Source organism: Parus major, chromosome 3 (genome assembly GCF_001522545.3).
Source record: "Parus major isolate Abel chromosome 3, Parus_major1.1, whole genome shotgun sequence".
Taxonomy (NCBI): domain Eukaryota; kingdom Metazoa; phylum Chordata; class Aves; order Passeriformes; family Paridae; genus Parus; species Parus major.
In genome coordinates this window covers 19,673,955-19,693,991 of record NC_031770.1, presented here as the reverse complement: position 1 = coordinate 19,693,991, position 20,037 = coordinate 19,673,955, and the positions used below count along the sequence as shown (strand labels likewise).

Below are 20,037 nucleotides of genomic sequence, written 5' to 3'. Positions count from 1 at the left end.
TTTAGCTTGGCCTGAGCGAGTCCCGAGAGCGAGGTCTGGAATTGCTGGAAGTTTTAATGATGTTGTTTCGCTAACAGCTGCTGACTTACAAATCCTCCTATTTGTCATAAAAACAATTTCATTTCTCTGTGCATGCTTGGTTTGAACCACTATAGAGATAATTCTCGTGCTTCTTGATAGCCCTTAAAAGCAAGAGAGATGTGCAAATCACTCTCTTACAGAGAGGAGAAATTAAGTGTTCAAAACCTAGATCAAAAAGTTGTCAAGCTGGCCTTTTCTGAAGACTTCATTTAAATACAAACCCAGTTTGCTCCAGGTTTGCACAGAGTCATAAAGTTTCAAGTCTAGAAATTACACAGAATGGATCACCCTAAAATCATGATATAAAATTAGTAGGCATTCCTATTATTTCTCTTTCGATCCAAGTGAAACTCAAAGTGTAATGAAATAAGGTATGCATGCAGGAAGGCTAAATTTTTATCTCAGATGATGAAACCTACAATGAACAGGAAAACACTAATTTCTTCTGGTGCTGTCATTTACTAGAATCAACATCATCCTTCCTGTCTTTATTCAGCAGAGAAAACAAAGCTAATCCCAATTTCTAAAGAGCTGGCTAATAAAGGAGTCAAGGGATCATTAGTCTAATTAACTCATTCCTGTTTTCAGTTTACATTTCATTATGCTATTACACTCTTTGAAATGTCAATTTTTAAATACCATAGAAAACTGTTTAACATATAGACATTATGTTCAACAAATCTGGAGACATATAGAACAGTTACTCAATATTAGTAACTTAATAGTATCCTGGTATGCAACTCAATATCTCCTGGCCAAAGCATTATTGTAAACTTCATTTATTGATATAAAAATCAGGGAAGTATTTCAGTGACACTTGGCCCCTTGCTTAATGGCAGTTCTTTTACTACCTGAGTATTTCATAATAGTCAGGTAGATGCCCTTGCATCCACTTTTGGTAATCAGACCATTTTATTCTGAACAAAAATAAATCAGGATATGAAGCTACAACTTCCTGCCAGGTTTCTTTTTATCTTCTTTTTATTGGGTGTCTTTCTATAGCTTAACATAATGAGTCACTTACTGCACTTTAAATCAATTTTTAAATTGATTTAATGAGTCATCAAGTCATTTACTGTCTTTTAAGTCAATTTTTAAATAAACACAACTTCTGTTAAATTGATGGTAAGTTCTGTAATCAGCTGTTTGGAAACAATCAACCTCAGTTAACAGCATGGGCTTTACTGCTATACTTGCACAGGCAAGTACAAATTTCATAAAACAATTAAATTAGTGATCTAGGTGAAATATTACACAGTGATACATGCGTCCAGACAAAAGCAAATAGGAAGGAAGCAGGCCTGTATGCACACACACACATACAACAGGCATTTCTCTGTCTATACCTCTGAACAGCTCATGTGCACAGGCTTCCTTCCTACTGGGAGCACACAGCTCTTGCTTAGCATTCAATGCAGCAAACCACTAAATGTATGTAACACTACACACAACTTGTCTCCACACATCTCCTGAACTGCTCACATGCTTAAATTAGACATATATCACAAACGGTTGGACCACAGCCTGAAGGATGAAAACATTCTGCCAATATGCTTCTCCACACTGAAATACCCACAGGAGCTCGGGATATCCCAGCAACTGAGATGGGCACATGTGGCACTATCTCCTCGGTATCCCCTCTTCTAAATGACCCTTATGTACATGAGAGCCTTTTCTGGTGTGTCTGAGATCCATCAAACTCATTTATAAAACCTGTACCTACAGCAGAAAGCTCACTAGCTAATTCCTTAGGTATTTTAATTTCAGAGATCTGGAATTTTGTCTTCTGAATAGCCAGGACCCTGCAGAGACCCCTACAGCACCTGTACAACACCCTCAAATTGTGACATATATTGTACTGATATAAATTCAACTCTTCTGGGCTGTAGGTGCTACAGAAAGGATGATAAGTTAGTTTTAATATCCACCTGTTAGGTCTATTGCAGGAAAAAAAGTTGTTGCTGGTTCCTAGCAAACAGAATGTGAGAGTAGATATGACACTGGCTGAGGGAAACCGTGCAGCTACTCACTGGTTTTTGTAGCTGTCCTTGCACTGTGGAAGGAGCAAGGGTGCAGTTTTACAAAGATTTTACACACACAGATTTGGAAAGCATGTCTGAGAATGGGGGTTTGCATTAGGAATCTCCTGCCTGGTGAGACACACGACTGCACCTCCAGATCAGAGAGGGATTAAGAGACGTAATCAGAACTTGAAACTGAAGGGAAACTTGAGCAGCGGCAACCACGTGAACCATGGAATCCATGCAATGTGCTTTTGGGATCACAGTATGGGGATCCCAGATCTGCAGGAAACAGAGTATGTTACCATTCTGCTTTTTGTCACCAGCAATAATACACTTGAGGAAAAGAAGTGCCTTTAAAAACATGTAAAGGAAGACCATGAGTGCAGTATGTGAATAGTTATTAATGACTTAACACGGATTAAACTACATCCATTAATTAATGTATTTTGAGAAAGCTAATGAAAAAGAACATATCTATCTGTCCAAGACATAACACATATATCTTTAATATCATCTCTGCTTTAGAAGGATTGAATCCAGATAGGAACTGTGGCTAACAAGATACCTGATAATGCCCCTGGAATAAGAGGTGAGCAGTAGCTCTCATTAATTCATGTTCTTAGTGTTACTTGGCTCCATGGGCTGCCCCAATGTGATCTAACAGAATGTGGCATGCCAGAATGCATCACAACATGTTTGGAATTGTAAAAGCACACAGACCCTCAACAACTAAACTCCCCTGCAGCCCCTGGTATGGAGTTCAGCATTTCTGATCAGGCACTGTCTCAGCTTTATTATCAACATGTTATACCTCCCACTGCTTGTTCAATGAGTATTTTCTCCTGTCTGCTTTCTAAACCAGCCAAAGGAGGTCAATGCACCTTAATTTAAAAACAAAGGCAGAGAATGATGCTTAAAACTTTGACTTACAGGGATTTTTTTATTCTCTTCCCCTCCACGTATTTTTACCTGGTATCACCCAAATCTAGCACTGCTGAGAGACCGAAGCGATTAGGAGATACACACGGTTATTTTAGCAAATCCCTTTAAAAAAAAAAAAAGAAAAAAATTGGACTTGAAAGAAGCCTGAAACATTAGAGCAAAAGCAAGCATGAAGGAAGGAGCTATGGCATGGTACGCCCCGTCTAACAAGGTATTGAGCACCGAAGCCCAGGGGACTCTTGGTACTCTCGCTGTGAAGATTAGACAAGAGCACTCGCGCAGGACACAGCAGGAATATGAAGGGACATGAAGTGAGCAATCCCAGCAGACAGCCTGTTGAAATGTCAGTCAGGCACTCTGCCTCCACCACCTTTCACAGAGCTAAACATCTCTTTATGTCAGAACAAATTGGGCAATCCTCAAATCTTTTTTTCCTCTCCCCTGACTTCAATGCGGCGCCGAGCGCAGGGAAGGAGCGCGGGAGGGAGCGCGTACAGACAGTTCACTTCAGTTCACATGAAAGCGCCCTGACACGCTACAAGGCTGAATACTGATATTGGCAACTCTTACAATCTTATCAGAGAGGCAGGAGCAGCAGCAGCCGCCGTGCTGCAGACCTTCCCCCTTTCCAATTACGCCGGGTGGCTGTTCCTTTCCCAAGCATCCCGCAATGTCCTTTGAAAGTAAACTCCTGGGCTTGATCAAAGGCCACAAAAGCAAACACGTCATTTCTGTATTTATGAGCATATTTACTTCTGTCATCTTTTTCTTGTTTTCACTCCTACCTTCCCTCGCTAGCCCATTAAGGAAGTCTAATTTTAACCAACTTCTAGCACAGTGATCAAGTGCAGAATGGTGAGTAACCACAATCCTATTTTAAATTATTTGCTTTTACTTACAAAATTCTGTACAGGGTATTTGGTTGGGGTTTTTGACTAAAAAAGCATACACAGCAGTTATTTTTGCAGGAGAAGAACAATGCAGAAACCTTCCCACTGACTTCTGTGAATGCTAGAGAGGTCTTAGTATGATTGTATAGAGATACCTGAATTAATGCGAATATTTTTTTTTATTTGATTCAACACATGAAAACATCACTTTAAAAATAAGCAGCCAATTTTCATTCTTGAGAAAAAAAGCATATGAAAACAGAAAACTTAACCCAGCCAAGACATGAAGAACTCCGTGAAACTGCCTCCAAGAACAGCAAAATTAAGCTGCTAAATACACAGCATTATAAAGATGCTGAATAACAAAATTTCTTTTCAGTACCTGCCTGAGCAAACCCCAAACAACAGACATACCCCAAACACCACAAAAATCCTTCCCCTGGCAAAAAAAAATCAACCTGGTTTTAAAAAAGGAAAGTGAATATTCAATAATGTAAATAATTGGCCACTGCCATACCAGGTGACCTAGTCTTCAGATCAGAGGTTTACATAATTTGTACAGAATTATCAATTTCTAAGACTTCATTCTGAATATTTTCTAAAGGCTGCCTAGAATTTCTAATATTAATTGATTATAGTTCAAGATCAGATGCATTTCATTACAATTTAAAGTTTCTGTTTATGATATTCAGGCAGGTAAATGCCTGTGTGTATGGAAGAGACCCTACCAGACCACTTACTGCCCATTACCATCAAGAAAAGAAGCCCATACTGGAACAAACAGTGCAGCATTTCTGGCCATTTGTTAAAGGAAGAAAGCTTTATAAGAAAAAAGAAATACTACTGATTTTTACAGGTGTTTAATAAAGATAAGCTGAAAAAAAGGGTTCCTATTTTAAGCTTGGTGATAGCTAAAAATGCATTCAAATATGTTCAAAAGCAATCTGAAGTCTCCTAAAAACGAGTGTTTAAAAGTATTCAAGAAAACAGTAAAAATGCAAATATTTGTCACATTATTGTAGGATATGGGACAAAAATGCTCATAAATTCAAAGATCCCTGCTGAGGCAAACTGCATTTCATTTAAATATGACATTATTTGGGAGTCATTAAAACAAAAATAATGTTTATCGGTTGCCTTGTAAAGGTTACTGTGAGAAAACAGCCAAAGTTGGCCTGAACTCAAATGAGTACTGAAAGGGACTGTGAGCATAACACCCTTAATTTCAATTGTTGTAGCTGTGCTGAGGGAAATAAAAAGACTAAATGTAATTGAGGATTCACTACTATAGAAATACTACAGTAAAAATAATGAGGGTGTATCAGTATTTTCAAGACTCTTGGTCTGATATTCTCATGTACCTCATATACATTACAATGAGACAAATTAATAAAAGAAAAAATAAAAAAGGGTGCCAATAGTGACTGCTGACCTTTCACTCAGAAATGGGTTTAATCCCAAGAAGAAAGTATACAGTGCCTTGTGATTGCTACAAAATACATACAACAGCTGTCATCCCTCTATTCAAAGAACTTTCCTGATTTTTTATTAACACACCCAGATAATGGGACACTTAGGCTGCACAGGAGTAGGCTAATATGTTTAGTTTAATATAAAGAGTCTAAGTCTCATTATCAAAAGCATCCAACCTTGCTGAAGAGAGATGGCTTCTAGCTGTAGCCATGAAGAGCCTTCTGCAAGCCAAGTTAAAAATCTTCTGTTTACATGGACTTGCAGAAGTCCATCCTTACTCCTGAAAAACATAGTGAAATAATGCTAAAGGACCCCCAAAGCCTAGAGCTGCCGTTTTGAACCTTAAACCATTCCCTGCAGTCATTCTGAACCATTAATTGCTGGTTATTTGTACATGGAATTCAAGATGTAGATGCATGCAGATCCCTTGATTACGCAGGCATTTAGTCAGAAGCTTTACTACTGGGAGTAGTTTTTGGTGAAGCAATCAAATTAAGTATCCCATTAAGTATCTGATGTAGGTAAATCAGGTCTTAAAATTTGATCCATCTTGCATCTCCATCTCTTAGATTTGATTGTATTTGTGAAAACCAATCATGCACTTGCCTTAGTCCTGCCTTAATTCTGTCAGTGACTTTAAAGGTGTCACATACAGCGGTTTTATGTGGTTTAAATTCAGCTATGAAGACACGTTATGGTTCTGAGTTAAAATAACTCTGCACTGCACCCCTCTAAACACTGGCTTGCCTGGACTGCCCATGAACTGGTCTCACTTCCAACCCATTTCATGTGTTTCCTTCCAACATATCCTGAGCCACATGATCTGAGGGGGACAGGGAAAAGGGCTGGGATGTTGCACTGCCTCTTACGACTGCTCACACGCTGTAGCTAAGACAATGCTTATTTACAATGCCCTGCAACAGCCTATACCTAATACAGCTTCCTGAAGCTATTAAAAGTGGACACAATAACTGCAAGCAGAATTTGGCTTATTGTCTCCACAGATTTGTGCTAATATACCAGTGTCTCAAGACATCACTTCATTTTCATAACAAGGAGGAGATTTAATTTCTGCAGATTTCTATAAAAAGCAATTTGGAAACTTCTCAACAATGATATTGCTTCCCATAAATGCCAAATTGGTAAAAACATCATAAGAGGAAAACACAGCACACTGACAATATCATTTTTTCTAACTTAAGTACCAGCATTATTCAAAGACATTATACTGCTAAGTATCCAAATAATTCATTCCTTTCAGGGATTGAAAGCATAATATTATTTTGTTAAATTAAGCTCTCGCTTTCCCAAATCCCTCTTTTCCACTTAAACTGAGGGAATAGAGGCAACTGAAAACACATCTGCGTGCAAGGCTTTTCAGTTTTCAGGGTTGTTCTATTCTGGTTGGGGTGTGCACTTCCCCTTTTTGCTGATTACCAAAATCCAAAAGTAACTGCAATAATAATTTTAAATCCCTGCTTTGGATGATTAAATGAGCCTCAAGTATCATCATCTCATTCCCACCTTCTACTACTTGCAGGAAGGAGGAGACTGGTGAGGGGGACCATCGTTTACCTCTAACTTATTGGTGCTGCTGTAATTCAGCCTCTCCAGTGGAAAAGGAATTGTAACAACTGAAAGTGACTGTTTAAAATTATATCAAAGATCAAAATTTCTGACTATGGTAGCTTAGGGTGGGGGCAGGTGGTAGATAGCCTGGTTTTAAGCACAACCTATTAATTGAAGAACGTCAGGACTTTGTGGTCATTTAACACTCCCGATAAATGAAGACTTGGTAGCAGTTATTGATCTCAATTTTCCTGGAAGAGGATCCCTGGGCTCAGCAGTGAGCAGTTTTGCTTCTCTTAGTTCATAAATACAAGAATAGGGTTATTGCTCAAACGCCACCCTAACTGCTGAAAATGAAATGAAACTAAATTTCAGTGCAGTGTGGAAAGCAATACAGGTGTATTTCCACAGGGTTGTTTTGAGTAGATAGCCCAAGGTTAATATAATCTCAAATTTTCTTATGGGAAATATGGAATTGCCACAGCTGACCCCTGCTATCATTTGAAAATATTTTCTTCGTGAAAGCCTACTCAAACCATAGAAGTATACAAGTTACTGCTCTTATTTATTTATTGATCTTCCTTGTGCTACCATGGAACTGGAATACCTCTGCACATTAATGAATTCAGCCTAACAACACCTAAGATGGGACTATGAGCATTTCTGCTGCCCAGGCAAGAAGCTGAACCAGCGGATAGGAGATGTTGGGTTGTTGTACTTGCAACATGACTGTCACAAGAAACAGCTGGAAATGCCCACTGTCTCTCCTGTCTTACTCTTCTGTCATTCAAGGCTTTTCCCCATTTTCCTTCTTCCTAGCTATTTCTCCCTAAAACTCTGCTATAGGCTTATCAAATCAAAAGCTGATTTCTAAAACTTTCCGTGGAGCTGCCAGAAGCACCTCCATCACTGAAAATACACGATCACAGGATTGAAACAGAGAAAATTAACCCCCTCCCTCTTTCCATCTTCCCTTCCCCAAAATGAGAAAAACGATCTCTCCATCTCCAGACCCCCAGGTCAGATTAAACACAGATGTCCAAGGAGAGACCCAGAAAGAGGTGCACATCCCTTCCAATGAGGATTTAAGGAGAAGCTGCATGTGTAGATGAACTGTTGAACTCAGTCCTCTGTCTTAAAAATACATTTCATTGGGATTGTTAATGCATGATATAAGTATCCAAAAGATGCAAAAGAATTCTGAAATATGAATTAAGGACGTATTTCCATCTCCAGCAAAATAATAAAAGTAGAGAGATTAAGAGGCAAGCATATCTTTTTGAATTGTAGAATAGGTTTATAGGTCTTCTAATAACAACTTTTACTCAAACCTTACATAAATAGGCTTATATGATACAAATATTATGTGGGCTATGTGGAAACTACAAGGTCCCTAATCATGTTTAGGGATTACTTGACAGAACAGAGACATTTCATTCCTATTGGACCTAGGGATTACAGCAAAGAAACATCTAATATTCCATTTTTTAATTTCATGCATTTTTTATTTACTTTTAATGATGCTGTATATATTCATCATCCTGAAATATTAAAACAGTATGAAAAAAGTAATAAATTGGTGGAAAATTTAGGGAATGGGAATGCAACAGCACGCAAATCATACACTATCAAGTGCTTGATACACATTTAAAATTACTGTCTAGTACAGCAAAGCCAAATTCCTGGCAGATTTCTGAAGCGCAAAGTCACAATAAGAAGATCAGCAGAACAGACTGAAATAATAGAATATTCATCCCCCTAATCCATATGCAATTCTTTAGGGCTTTTTTTTAACAATGCATATGAGGTCTGACTGTATTCAGGATTTAAATAAGTTGTCTCTCTCTCTCACACACACACTCTCTCTCTGTATTTTTATAAAAAAAAAAAAAGTATATACAGTTATCATTTCTGCTCTACTGCACCCACATTGACAAGGTTAGCACATCTCCTCACACCTCAGATGAAACAATAGCATTTTAAACAACAAAAGTGTTAAAAGAAATACATTTATTCATACCATTGAAACCTCCTGTAACAGCTGTGTTGAAAGGAAGGGGTCCAGTTGCCTGAAAAAGGGATTTTTTTTTTTTTTTGGTTTAGTATTTTTAACTCTTTCCTACATTATTCTGAATAATTACTGGTTAATTTAAAGCAATATCACATGTAGTTCCTGGCAATAAATTTTTGGAATCAGTATTAATTCTTTGAGATCATGCATTTTCCTCCAGACAGATATAATTTTAGATCTGGTATTGTATAAAGGGACAGAAACCTAGAGACAAGTAAATCATCACTCAAAAGACAGATGCTGATGATAAGGATGGTCCATGCACAAAATGTACTTGGGGCTGGGAGATGGGGAGGTGGAGTATAAAACTTCCATTTCCATTCTTGAGATTGCCAAATTACTTTCAACCAGTGAAAAGGCACAACTGAGCCATAGATGTTCCTCCAAACAGGAGAGAGTGAAGAAATTCATCTCCCATCATACAGACATGCAAAGCCTGGTCCCTAGATCAGGCAGGTTTTGCACAGGTTTAACTCTCTGCAAAATATCACCACCCCAGAATCATTTTATAAGAGATATAAAATGAAGATATAAAATGAATTTACCCAAGCATAAGACATTTGCACCAGTAATGTATGTGTGGACTTGCTAAATAAAGGTGCCCACATGTGATAATTATGGTGGCCACACGCAGAAAGCAGCTTTCACAACCATCAGGACAGCTCTTGTCACAACTCTGTTAGTGAGGGGAAGGAGCGCTAGGACAGGTGATGGTACATGAAAAGCCATCTGGTAAGTGAGAAAGAGCAGCCACATCCTGTCGAAACCTGAATGCCCAAATGTAGCCACAGGCTATTTGTAGTAACAGGTCTCATGAGAAATGGCTGGGGGTTAGATTGCTGCCGAGCATTTACCAGGACTTTGGTTCCTACCTGGTGTGGGCCATGCTGGTCCAACCCTCTCCAAATCATGCTCATGTATTATCAGCCAGACTGTGATATCAGTTGACATTGCTATTCACATTGCAAGGTTATTTTTAATTCAACACAGGCTAAACAAGCAATGTAAAAACATATTTAATGAAAGATCTTCTTGCTGAGGAATCTGCTCACCTGGTCTTACTATGACACCTGTCTGCATTGACACAGAGTCCAAACTTACTGGTGCTTATTGTTTACAGGTATCTAATTATTACTGATACACTGAGGGGAAAAAAAAACACCCTAAGCATACTGAAATCAGAAGAAGTGAACCCACAACAGGGCTAGAATACATCCATCCTGCGTGTATGTTTTGCAGGCAAAAAAGCAAAAGAAGAAGCACTCTTAGGAACGATTTGATTTGTACTAATGAGAAAAATGTGAAGTTGCACAAGGAAGTAAAGGACAAATGAACATAGAACTTCTGCTAGAAAATATGACCAGGATCTGTGTTAGCAAACAGGATCTAATAATGCACACTGAAGTTAGGAGAGAAAGCCTGATAGACAACATGCAGAGCTGCAGTGGACTGAATCTGAAAAGCACAGGTGGCAGCAGCTTCGATGCAAATGCATCACGTTTTTCAAAGGTAGGGCAATTAAGTAAAAGTATAAGGTACCTTCTCATTTTTTGGGGCTGAGTAAAAAAGGCCACAGAAGGAAGCTGGGATTTATTGAAGATGAATACAGATCACCCAGTGAAAATTAGGGTATACCTGAAATCCATCAGTGCTCCCTTTTGCCATCCTTTATTTTATAGGACATAAGAGACCTATATGAATTTCTGCTTTAGTAAAGACAACAGTTTGTGACAGGGAAGGCTAGAAAAGAGCAGCAAAGCTTTTGCCCAAATTCTATACTTTGTCCTAAAGTAGAGAGATATTAAACCTTTTCTGCAAGTATCTGTAAATACAGTAAACACTTTTTAATGTGCACAAAGAATATTTTGCTTCCTTGTACAGATTCGGAGAAGTCGATCAGCCACATTCTTTAGAAAGCTTCTAAGCAAGCAATCCAAGACATATATTTGGAATATGAAAGTTTAATCCTACTCATTAAAACATGACAAACTTATAATTAATTGAGAATGGAGTCAATAATGAGAACATCCTTCAACGTAATGATGTTGGTACTATCAGCTTGTAATATGGGAATACACTGTAGAAAATGAAGCATAATATGGAAAAATTACAAGCCAGTTTAAAAAAAGAGCAGCCTGAAAGTTTTGCCTTGAGTAGAATCTTTAAAACACAAATTTTAAATCCTCAAAAGTTACATTTTTCCAGTCTTCAAATGAGACAATACATTATGTTGTTTTCCTGTGATGAGGAATAATTCAAGGTCTTACATTGTCTGATTAATCTCTCAACCAATATTTAGAAAAGGTTTCTCTTTGAGCTAATCAAACTTGACAAAAGCAATCTTCAAACTATGCCACATTCACTGATTTGTAAGATATTTCAAACTTGTGTTTTATTAAATGCAGTTTAAATTAGCAACAGCTCTAAATTCACCTGCACATGACACCCCCTGAATCTCACCAACAGTACATAATGTAGGCAAAAAGACAGTACATGCAAATTAAAATTATTAGGACAAGCTGGTTGTTTTGGGTTTTTTTAAGAAGGATGCAGTTTTAGTTTTAAGATAGCATTCCCTATTGCTCACACTATATTGCATTTTGGGGGATAGTTGCTGATGGCATTCAGTTTACATTTTCTGGAGATAATTGCCTTGATTGGACTGGGTAAGGTCTCCCCAGTGATCTCTCTAAATAATGCTTATTTCTTTATCCACAAAAAGAGGCTAAATTTCAATACACAATCTTATGATTTTCTTTTGCTTTCACTATCAAACAGTATCATTAGGTTAAAGGACATCACTCCAGAAGAGCAATGTTTTGAAGAGAACAACTAGTAAGGAATAGCCAGGTAGGGATCACTGTGGGGAAGCGCATAAACACCATCCCAGCCTTCACCTTCACTAACAGCGTTGGTAGTTTCCTTTCTTTCTGTGAGTGGCCATATGTGTGCAAACAGGATTTTTCCACAGTTTGGGAATGTGTTTAAATTTGGTTGGCTGACTCTGAGCACTAAAAGAGATTCCTGAGTTAGCACAGCTAAGCATGAGGGGGAAAAAACTGTGGGAGAGACATAAGTATTAATTCCCTATTGCAAATGTTCCAAGAGGAAATCAGACCTCTGGCTCATTCTTCCTCTGAAGTCCCACTGAAGTTCTGGTTAAAAAGTTTCTGAGCTACTGACTCCCCTCTATTTTTTCCTCATGGTTGTGTAATCGAGAAACTGCATTTTTGGCAATATCTATGATAAAATAACACAATACTGCATTAACAAAGCCTCACGTGTCTTAGAAGTTGCTATTGCAAATCTTTTTGCGACTCAAGGAAGGATATTCAAATATTGGGTAACACACTCTGACTGGGAAGACTATCAATAGAGTTTCTCAACTTGTTTATATAAATGGGCCAACACTTCTAAAAGCACTTCAGAGCACTTAACTAAAGCAAACAAGCACTTGAACTTTAAATATCTAGCAAGAGAAGTCATTGACAAGTATGACTTGACTTAGTAAATTCTAATATCTTTGCAACCTTTCATTCATACAGTCTCTTTGTGAAGAGAAGCACCAGGCTCCCATCTCAACTTCAGCTCTGCTGTAAGATAAAGAATGACTGGGGTGAGGAACAGCCTAGTCCCCTTTTTAGTTCTTTTCGTTAAAGCAAACAGCTTTGCTTCTTCCTATACAGGGACCCTGGGTCCACAATAGTCTTCATAGAGCAGCTTCCTGATTTTGAAAACTGATTCTCTCTCTTATTTGGCCCTTAAAGTAGGATTACTTTATCTTATAAACTTAATTTTCCCTGATATCCATGACAGCAAAGCCTTGATTTGGGAATATAGCATTTACCAAACACCATCCTACCAATTCCCAAAAGGTCTGGGAATAACTTTCTATACTCAGGGCTAGAATGCCTTTGGTAAGTGGTCTCATCAAGGTGCCAGTGTCACATGCATTTTTTTTTAATCTTCATATTTATGACACACCTCTTCCTAGCTCTACTGCATTATAGACAAGCACAGCAGTCATTTCCTGACCGAATCAGTGCGATCTGATTCACATACAGTTCTCTGCTGACAAACCAGCACCCAAATGAGTAAAATAAAAGATTATTCTGGAGTTTTGGGGTTGTTTTTAAACTGATGTCTAGCTCAAGCACTAAGTTTTCCTCTAGAAACAAGAAGGTGGTGTTTAAAACAATCAGTAGCAGGTAAATCTCATTCCCTAAAATCCTGCAACAGATCTCGATTTTTATTTCTCCCTGAATGTGTTTTGCACACAGTCTGCATAATGTGGCAGAAAAGAGGTGGCAGAAAAAACCTTTCTAAGATGGTCTTCACCATCTTAGAAAAAGGAAATAAACTATTTTTAAGGTATATTCTAAAGCTCAATGGCCACATTGGGATTTTAGTTCGTTAGTTTTAGGGGACATGAAGCATGTTCTGGAACTGGCTGCTGGGATTTGTACTGATTAGTCTGAACATTCTCAAAACAATATTTTGGTTAAAAAAAAACACCCCACAGTTGATACAGTTGAAAATATGAACTACTCATTGCTAAAGCTCCAGACTATGCACAATTCCTAAAAGAAATAGCTTTGAAAACTCTTTGAAATACCATGCTAGTCATAATTGGGTTTTAATGTATAAAACGGCTCAGTAATTTAAATGTTTGGAAAAGAAAACAGTCTTTCCTAGGGTTTATGAAGTGATAAGTCTATTTCTTAGAATGATTAACTATGCAACCTGATTTTGAACGTGAGCATCTCCTAGCATATGCTCTCCACAGCTGACACTGTGAGAGCATACAGTTTTACCAAATTAATATTCCAGGACCCAATTCTGATATCAAACTCTCATTCCTCACCTCCCTGCCTTGAGTAAGTGCTTTGGTTTCTACAGAAGTAATTTGAATTCCTATTCTTAAACAAGTGAAATCAGAATTAAGCTCTGCTCCTCATGCATTTGGGTCTACTGAGTGACAAATTAGATTTGTATGTACAGGATGCATATCATGACATTTCCACTAGAAACTTAAAAAAAAAACCAAAAAAACCACCAAAACAAAAATAACCCCAAATCCAGAAAATTAATGACATTCAAGGACAATACAATACTCATTCACTTATAGAAAATTTTTAGCAGCAGATGCATATTAGGAAAACAGATGAAGTCAGGCAGGACAGCATAAAGAATGCTTTTGGGGAAGAATGTCCCAAATAACGTCCCATTTTAGAACAATGATAAAACGAGACTATGACAAAAGAAAATGCAATTCAGGTTTGAACTCACTGCAAATAAGTAACAAAATCTAATTCATTAGAAAGTCCTTAAAGAGCCCATGGCTTTGGTAGAAATGAATTAAATGGTGAGGTGAATTTAAAGAATAAAAAAATAAACTTAGATAAGATGACCTGAGAGAGAAAAAGAGACAAAAGCAGTGAAAATAAACAGACCCAGGGAAAGTACTACTTCATTCTAATAATAGATTCATCAACAGAATATCTGTATGCACTAACACCTAATTTGAGCATCCTGAATTCTGATCCTGATTTCTTGAGATGGCAACTACAATATTAAAAAAAAAAAATACTTAAATTGCTCATTACTAGAAATAGATTGATTTGCATGAGAAAAATGCAGATTTAAGATTCCCATTTCATTTACGAATATTAAGATCCTAAAATAAAGTCTGAAAGTAAGTCCTAACTCCCAGGCTAACACTTCCCTTCTGTTGGTGACAGCATCATTGCCCCTGGGACCTGGGAAATGCCATATGTGGTGGCCACAGGGAATAGAATGTTTGTGTGAGCCCAGAAAACCTGAACAAGGGCTCAGGAGACGAGTGTGAGAACTTGCAATTCTGTCTGGTATTCCAAGACAAACAAACAGAGAAACATCCAAGTGGGAAACATCATTAATAGCAAAAGGCCTGACTTTACTTATGCCCACCTGAACAAAAGTTGTGGGCATGCTCAACTTTTCTATTTCTCACTAGCTTTCCTATCTCCAGCAAAACTTGCTGGTGTACATGGCCAGCTACTTTGTTTATTTTTAAGTATGTAGATGTAAAGTTGACTAAAGACACATGAGTTTACCCTGGAGCAGAAGACAACTGCCAGAATAATCCAATGTGGTACATTTGGCACAAAATAAAGGCTGATGTCCTTCAGTAAGCACATTTCAAATTGCTTACTGGTTTTAGGTTTTAAGTTGCTTACTAAATACTAACTTTAGTTATATTTGGGTTGGGTTTTTTGGGGGGATGGGGGAGAGAGAGGGGAGTGGATGGCATTAAATTGAATAGAAACCAATCACCAGAGTATTAGAAAAACAGCAGTTAATTTACCTGCTGCTCTAGAGAATAGCTTGGGAATACAAATTTTAGCTTCCCCATACCTACAGCTCTAAGCTAAACATTGGGTTGTCTGAATTGTCTTCATTCCCTGAACACTACATGTGAGAACTCTTAATTTTGTGTTGTTAAGCAGAGTTGCTTATATAGTTAAGAGCCACCTTAATGTTCCTCAAAACTATTTTGAAGTATGAGACAACCCTTCGTTTTGAAGGTAAGAGTCTGACAACTTCTCCCATCCATAAGTGTCTAACACATTTCCCCTTTAAACTTACACTGAACACTCAGAGCAGCCAGAACACATTTTTTAACATCACTAAAACGCTGTCTCTGACGACCCTGGGACTCTAGCAAAGCTCAAGAGCAGGACCAAAATCTGAAAGGTTGGTTTAAAGATTAAGCCTGAGCCCTTGCTGCACCTGAAGGGACACACTTCAGGAGGCAAACACCCCTCCCACTGCTGGCTGCCGTCTCCCACCCCCCAGCAGCTGTGGCGTGCTCGTTCCACCAAAAATCGCAGAGGAGAGGGAGCAAACCCCCTTCATGGACTCACCATCCTTTTCTAGTCACATTCACTACGCATTGCATTAGAAAATCGTAACGGTGTTAAAATATTTTGGCAGGATTTGTTATGGCCAGATCACTCACTTCCTTTGGGACACACAAAGCCTCCTCTGGCAATGAAACAGCCCAAATGTCAGCAAATCCTATAGAACAGAAAACGGTCTGTCAATGTAGAGCCTAAATGAATCTCCAGTTAAGCAAAACAAAACAAAACTGTATAACATAAAAATGCACATACAGAAAAAAAAAACAACCTAGAAATATTCACTTTTTATTAAGGTTTCTTTTTTTTTTTTTTTAACCCACCCTCCAGAAACTTTTGAACAGCATTACAATGAATTCATCACAAGCTGCTATTAGAGCACAAGCTCCCTCCAAGTGTTACCAATTCACGGACAGATTAGAGGGCACATTAATAACATAGTTAATATGAAGTGTTTAGAGCCTTTACGTCGGTGACAAATACGACTCAGCCAAATTTCCTGACCATTGAGGCCACGGAGGAACAATTTGGTAGATTTCATCAACAGTTCTAATTATGTTCCTGTCAAGTCGAGAACAAAGTAATCCATAACTGGGGGGCTGCTTGGAGACAGTGCCACGTGAGAGTAATTTATGCCCAGGGCCCTCGCTGTAGTTAGTGTGCACAACGCTTGACTAACAAGTGGGTTCAAAAAAAGGAATTTATTAGGGAAAACACAGCCCTCCAGCTCCGAGCAGCTCATCAGGTGCAGGCTTAGCAGGAGTTATGAGGCAAAGTCTTCTTGTTTATAAAAACATCTAAATTTCACACTGGCCTCAGCAGGTTTTAAACCACAGGATTTTAACCCAAGGCTTCTGCTGAAGCTAGGTAAGCCCACTGCCAAGGCCAGGGTACAACCCAGCACCCTTCAAAATCATCTCAGTCCTTGGGACAGTGGCAGTACCACCTCAGAGGCCAAGTGGTACTAATGCCCTTCTGCAATCCTATAAATAACACACTAATGAAAGATGCAAAGGGATTATTAGTAACAGTAAACTAAAATGTCACAATACACGACGCGTTTCTTACCACAGCCCAACTGGGAAACAGGCTGAGAAAGGGAAAGGGAGGGGAAGAAGGTGAATGGGGGAGAAGCTGTCATGTAATTTTGAGTCATTTTCCACTGTGATCTATATTGGGATACGGCTTCTATCCTTTCAAACAGGATCATTTTATACATGACACTCTTGCTGCATTTCACAAAAAGGCAAGAATGTCTCCCTAGTGCTCAAAGTGCAAAGCCTGGCAGCGGTCACTCAGGATCAGTTACTTGCACATGCAGTGAGATGTTACAGAAAGTAAAATGATGCATTCCAAATGTATTTAAGAACATTGTCTGTAACCAGAGGGTAAAATAACATTAGAAAAAAATTAGATCCATGTGAGAAACACAAAACACTTAATGTGTTTAAAGCATAGTTTTCTGAATGTAGCTGTGGGCACACACTACTGTCAGCAGTTGCAGGTTTTTATTTACCACACATTTGGTCCAAAGCATTAGTGGACCACACACCAGCTTGGATAAAGGGAGTGGTCAGACCAAAGTCCTGTTTCAGACTGATTCTCTGTGCAGCCCCAAGAAGGCTTACTTCTTCACCCACATTTCCCTCTGCTAGAATGGGTGCAGGTATGCAGATTTATACCTACATGACATATCTTGCCAGTGGATTTTTGACTATAAAAGTGTTATTGGCTTTACTAAACTAGTCATTTGAGTTTTAAATTACTAGTTGACCACTGGCACAGAGGAAACACGGAATGCAGCAGGACATCAAACCTCTCAGCTTTTCCTTTCACAATCGACTCAAGTTTCTTATCCAGATTTGCTTGAACCTGTAAACTCTCTAGCATCAAGTCTAGGGACTTTCCCAGCACCTACTGAGTAGGACAGGATTAGTCTCATAAGACTGAAGCTTCACAGATTTATGATTACTTCCTCCAAAGGATGAAAAAAAAAAAAACATTTTAAAAGCAGTGGTAGCTTTGCAAAGAGGCAAAGAGGAAAGGGAAGAACGTAGTCCCATTCTGCAGATGTGAAAAGGGAAACCTCTCTGCAAGTCAGAGAAACAGTAATTCAGAAGCCAAGCAATGCCTGGATGTTCTAATTCCCAGACTCGTGATTCAGTCACAAGACATGCTTCTTTTCCTGGTGAAATGTCATGCTGCCGCATGCTTCTGTTACAGAACACATCCTAACCAAGTGTAGCAAAAGCATGATGATCCCATTAAGTATCTCACATCTAATACCTTGTGAAAACTAATTTAGTGCTTTATCAAATCTCTAGTTTGTATGTAGAGCATAAACTGGCTACATTTGCTAATAGGGCAGATTGACCCGTCCCATATATTATCAAACCACATCAAAGTCTGCTGGAGGACATAGCCTTAGCTACTTATTATCCCTTGCATTAACTCTCACTAGCTACTCAACCAATATATTTTCTTGTAATACATCTGTCATGATTTTGCAGGGAAATCAGCAATTCTGAACAGTGCAGCAGTTAGATAACAGGACTAAACCCATCATGGTCACCTGGCTTTCCAATCTACTGCTAATTGGCATGGACAGAAGCCCTTAGAGCTGGGCTTGCACAACAGCACAGCACTGCTGGGCCCCAGAGATTCGGCCTCTTAGTTAGATTCGTATTTTTAGAGCTTGAGTCATTCTCATGATTTCTTCACGATTTATTACATGCAAGAGAAATAAAGCTGGATGCCAACACCTCCAAATTTACAAGATTATTTTTTTCGTCCTTTTGGCAAAAAAATGGTTGTCTTTTGCAAGAGAACACATGGCTTAGTAATCAGGGAAAAAAGTGCTAGAATATTAGTAACAATAATGTTAGCAATATTAGATATGAGAACATCTTTCTTGGCTTGGATGCTTCGCAATCGTATTCCCATGTGTTTATTTAGGGTCTTTCTTATGACACTGTGTAATGAATTATATATCTGAAGCCATATCTCTAACTTCTGGGAACCTGCATATATGGCTAATAGAGGGTATGGATGGATGTTTTGTTTTAAATTAACAATTGCCACTATTTTCTGATAGACAGTGTTTGTCTTCAGACTTGGCAACCCCAAGCCATCATACATGGGTCTCTTACTGACCTTTCTGACCATTTGACTACATGTCATCACTGGAACCCAGGAGTTAGTGGTGGAACATGAAAAATTAACTAAAATAACAAAATACTGCCTCTTCAAATAGAAATCCACCCAACAGAAATAAAAGATTCTTTCACTTTGCATATGTGATTGTATGTAGCTCTGAAATACAATTATATCCATAATATAACCCTAGCTGTCCACATATAATCTGATGTTTATTTTCTCTTTTTATGTCTTCTCAAGCACTGTCATCTTCTTTTCCCTTATAACTGCTGTCTTTAAACACTAATGTAAACAAGTAAAAGGCATTTAGGGGGGCAGGAGGGGGTATTATTAGGTGGTTTGTATAGTTTCTTGGTAATCCCTGATCCCATTGTTGATGGATCATTTTTAATCCAGAGAATATTAAAAACTGCTTACAGTCCAGCTGTGGTTTAGTATCACCAACAAAAGCAGGCCAATACAGTAGTTTTTCTACAGAGTAAAACTTCTAACCAGTAAACTTTCAGGCAGGGGGAATAAATTAGACAAAAACAACAACAACAAAAAGGCGGGCGGTGAGTTAAAACATCGCAATTCTGTGTTACTGAAAAGAACTACAAGTCTTTGGAGCTTCATCCCACCCCCCTTTCCTTTCCCTCTGTATTTTTCTTCTTCTGTTTTTACGCTGAAATCACAGGAACTACGCAGCCTAGCAAGGCTGTAATCACTCAGCGGGAACCTGGCACAAGCACAATGCAACCACCAGCCAGGCAGCAGGAAACTGAAGGAAATCTCTCTCTCCCTCCCCCCCAGGTTTCTTAAAAGGGGCTCGGCGTGAATGAATCTTCCCGGTAGCCACCAACAATTTCTTATTCCTTCCGAGCAATCATCAATTTCAGCATCAAGTGGTTTAGTGGCTCTACAACTGGTCGTGGCAGCGGAGTAAGCTCAGC

General features: G+C 38.6%; 1 protein-coding gene across 8 annotated transcripts in view; it reads right to left on the bottom strand.

The window, feature by feature from the left end:
- The window catches only part of ESRRG (estrogen related receptor gamma), a 389,158-nt gene that overhangs the window by 208,720 nt on the left and 160,401 nt on the right, over window positions 1-20,037 (bottom strand). For 2 of the 8 annotated variants that reach the window (XM_033513289.1, XM_015621008.2), the window contains one exon: window positions 15,956-16,109. The exons of 5 other annotated variants lie outside the window; for them this stretch is intronic. In XM_033513289.1, coding sequence (XP_033369180.1) covers window positions 15,956-15,990 — 35 coding nt within the window. In that variant the 5' untranslated portion in view covers window positions 15,991-16,109. Of the gene's footprint in view, window positions 1-15,955; window positions 16,110-20,037 lie in introns of those variants that run through there. One more of the 8 variants, XM_015621005.1, reaches the window with a different exon arrangement.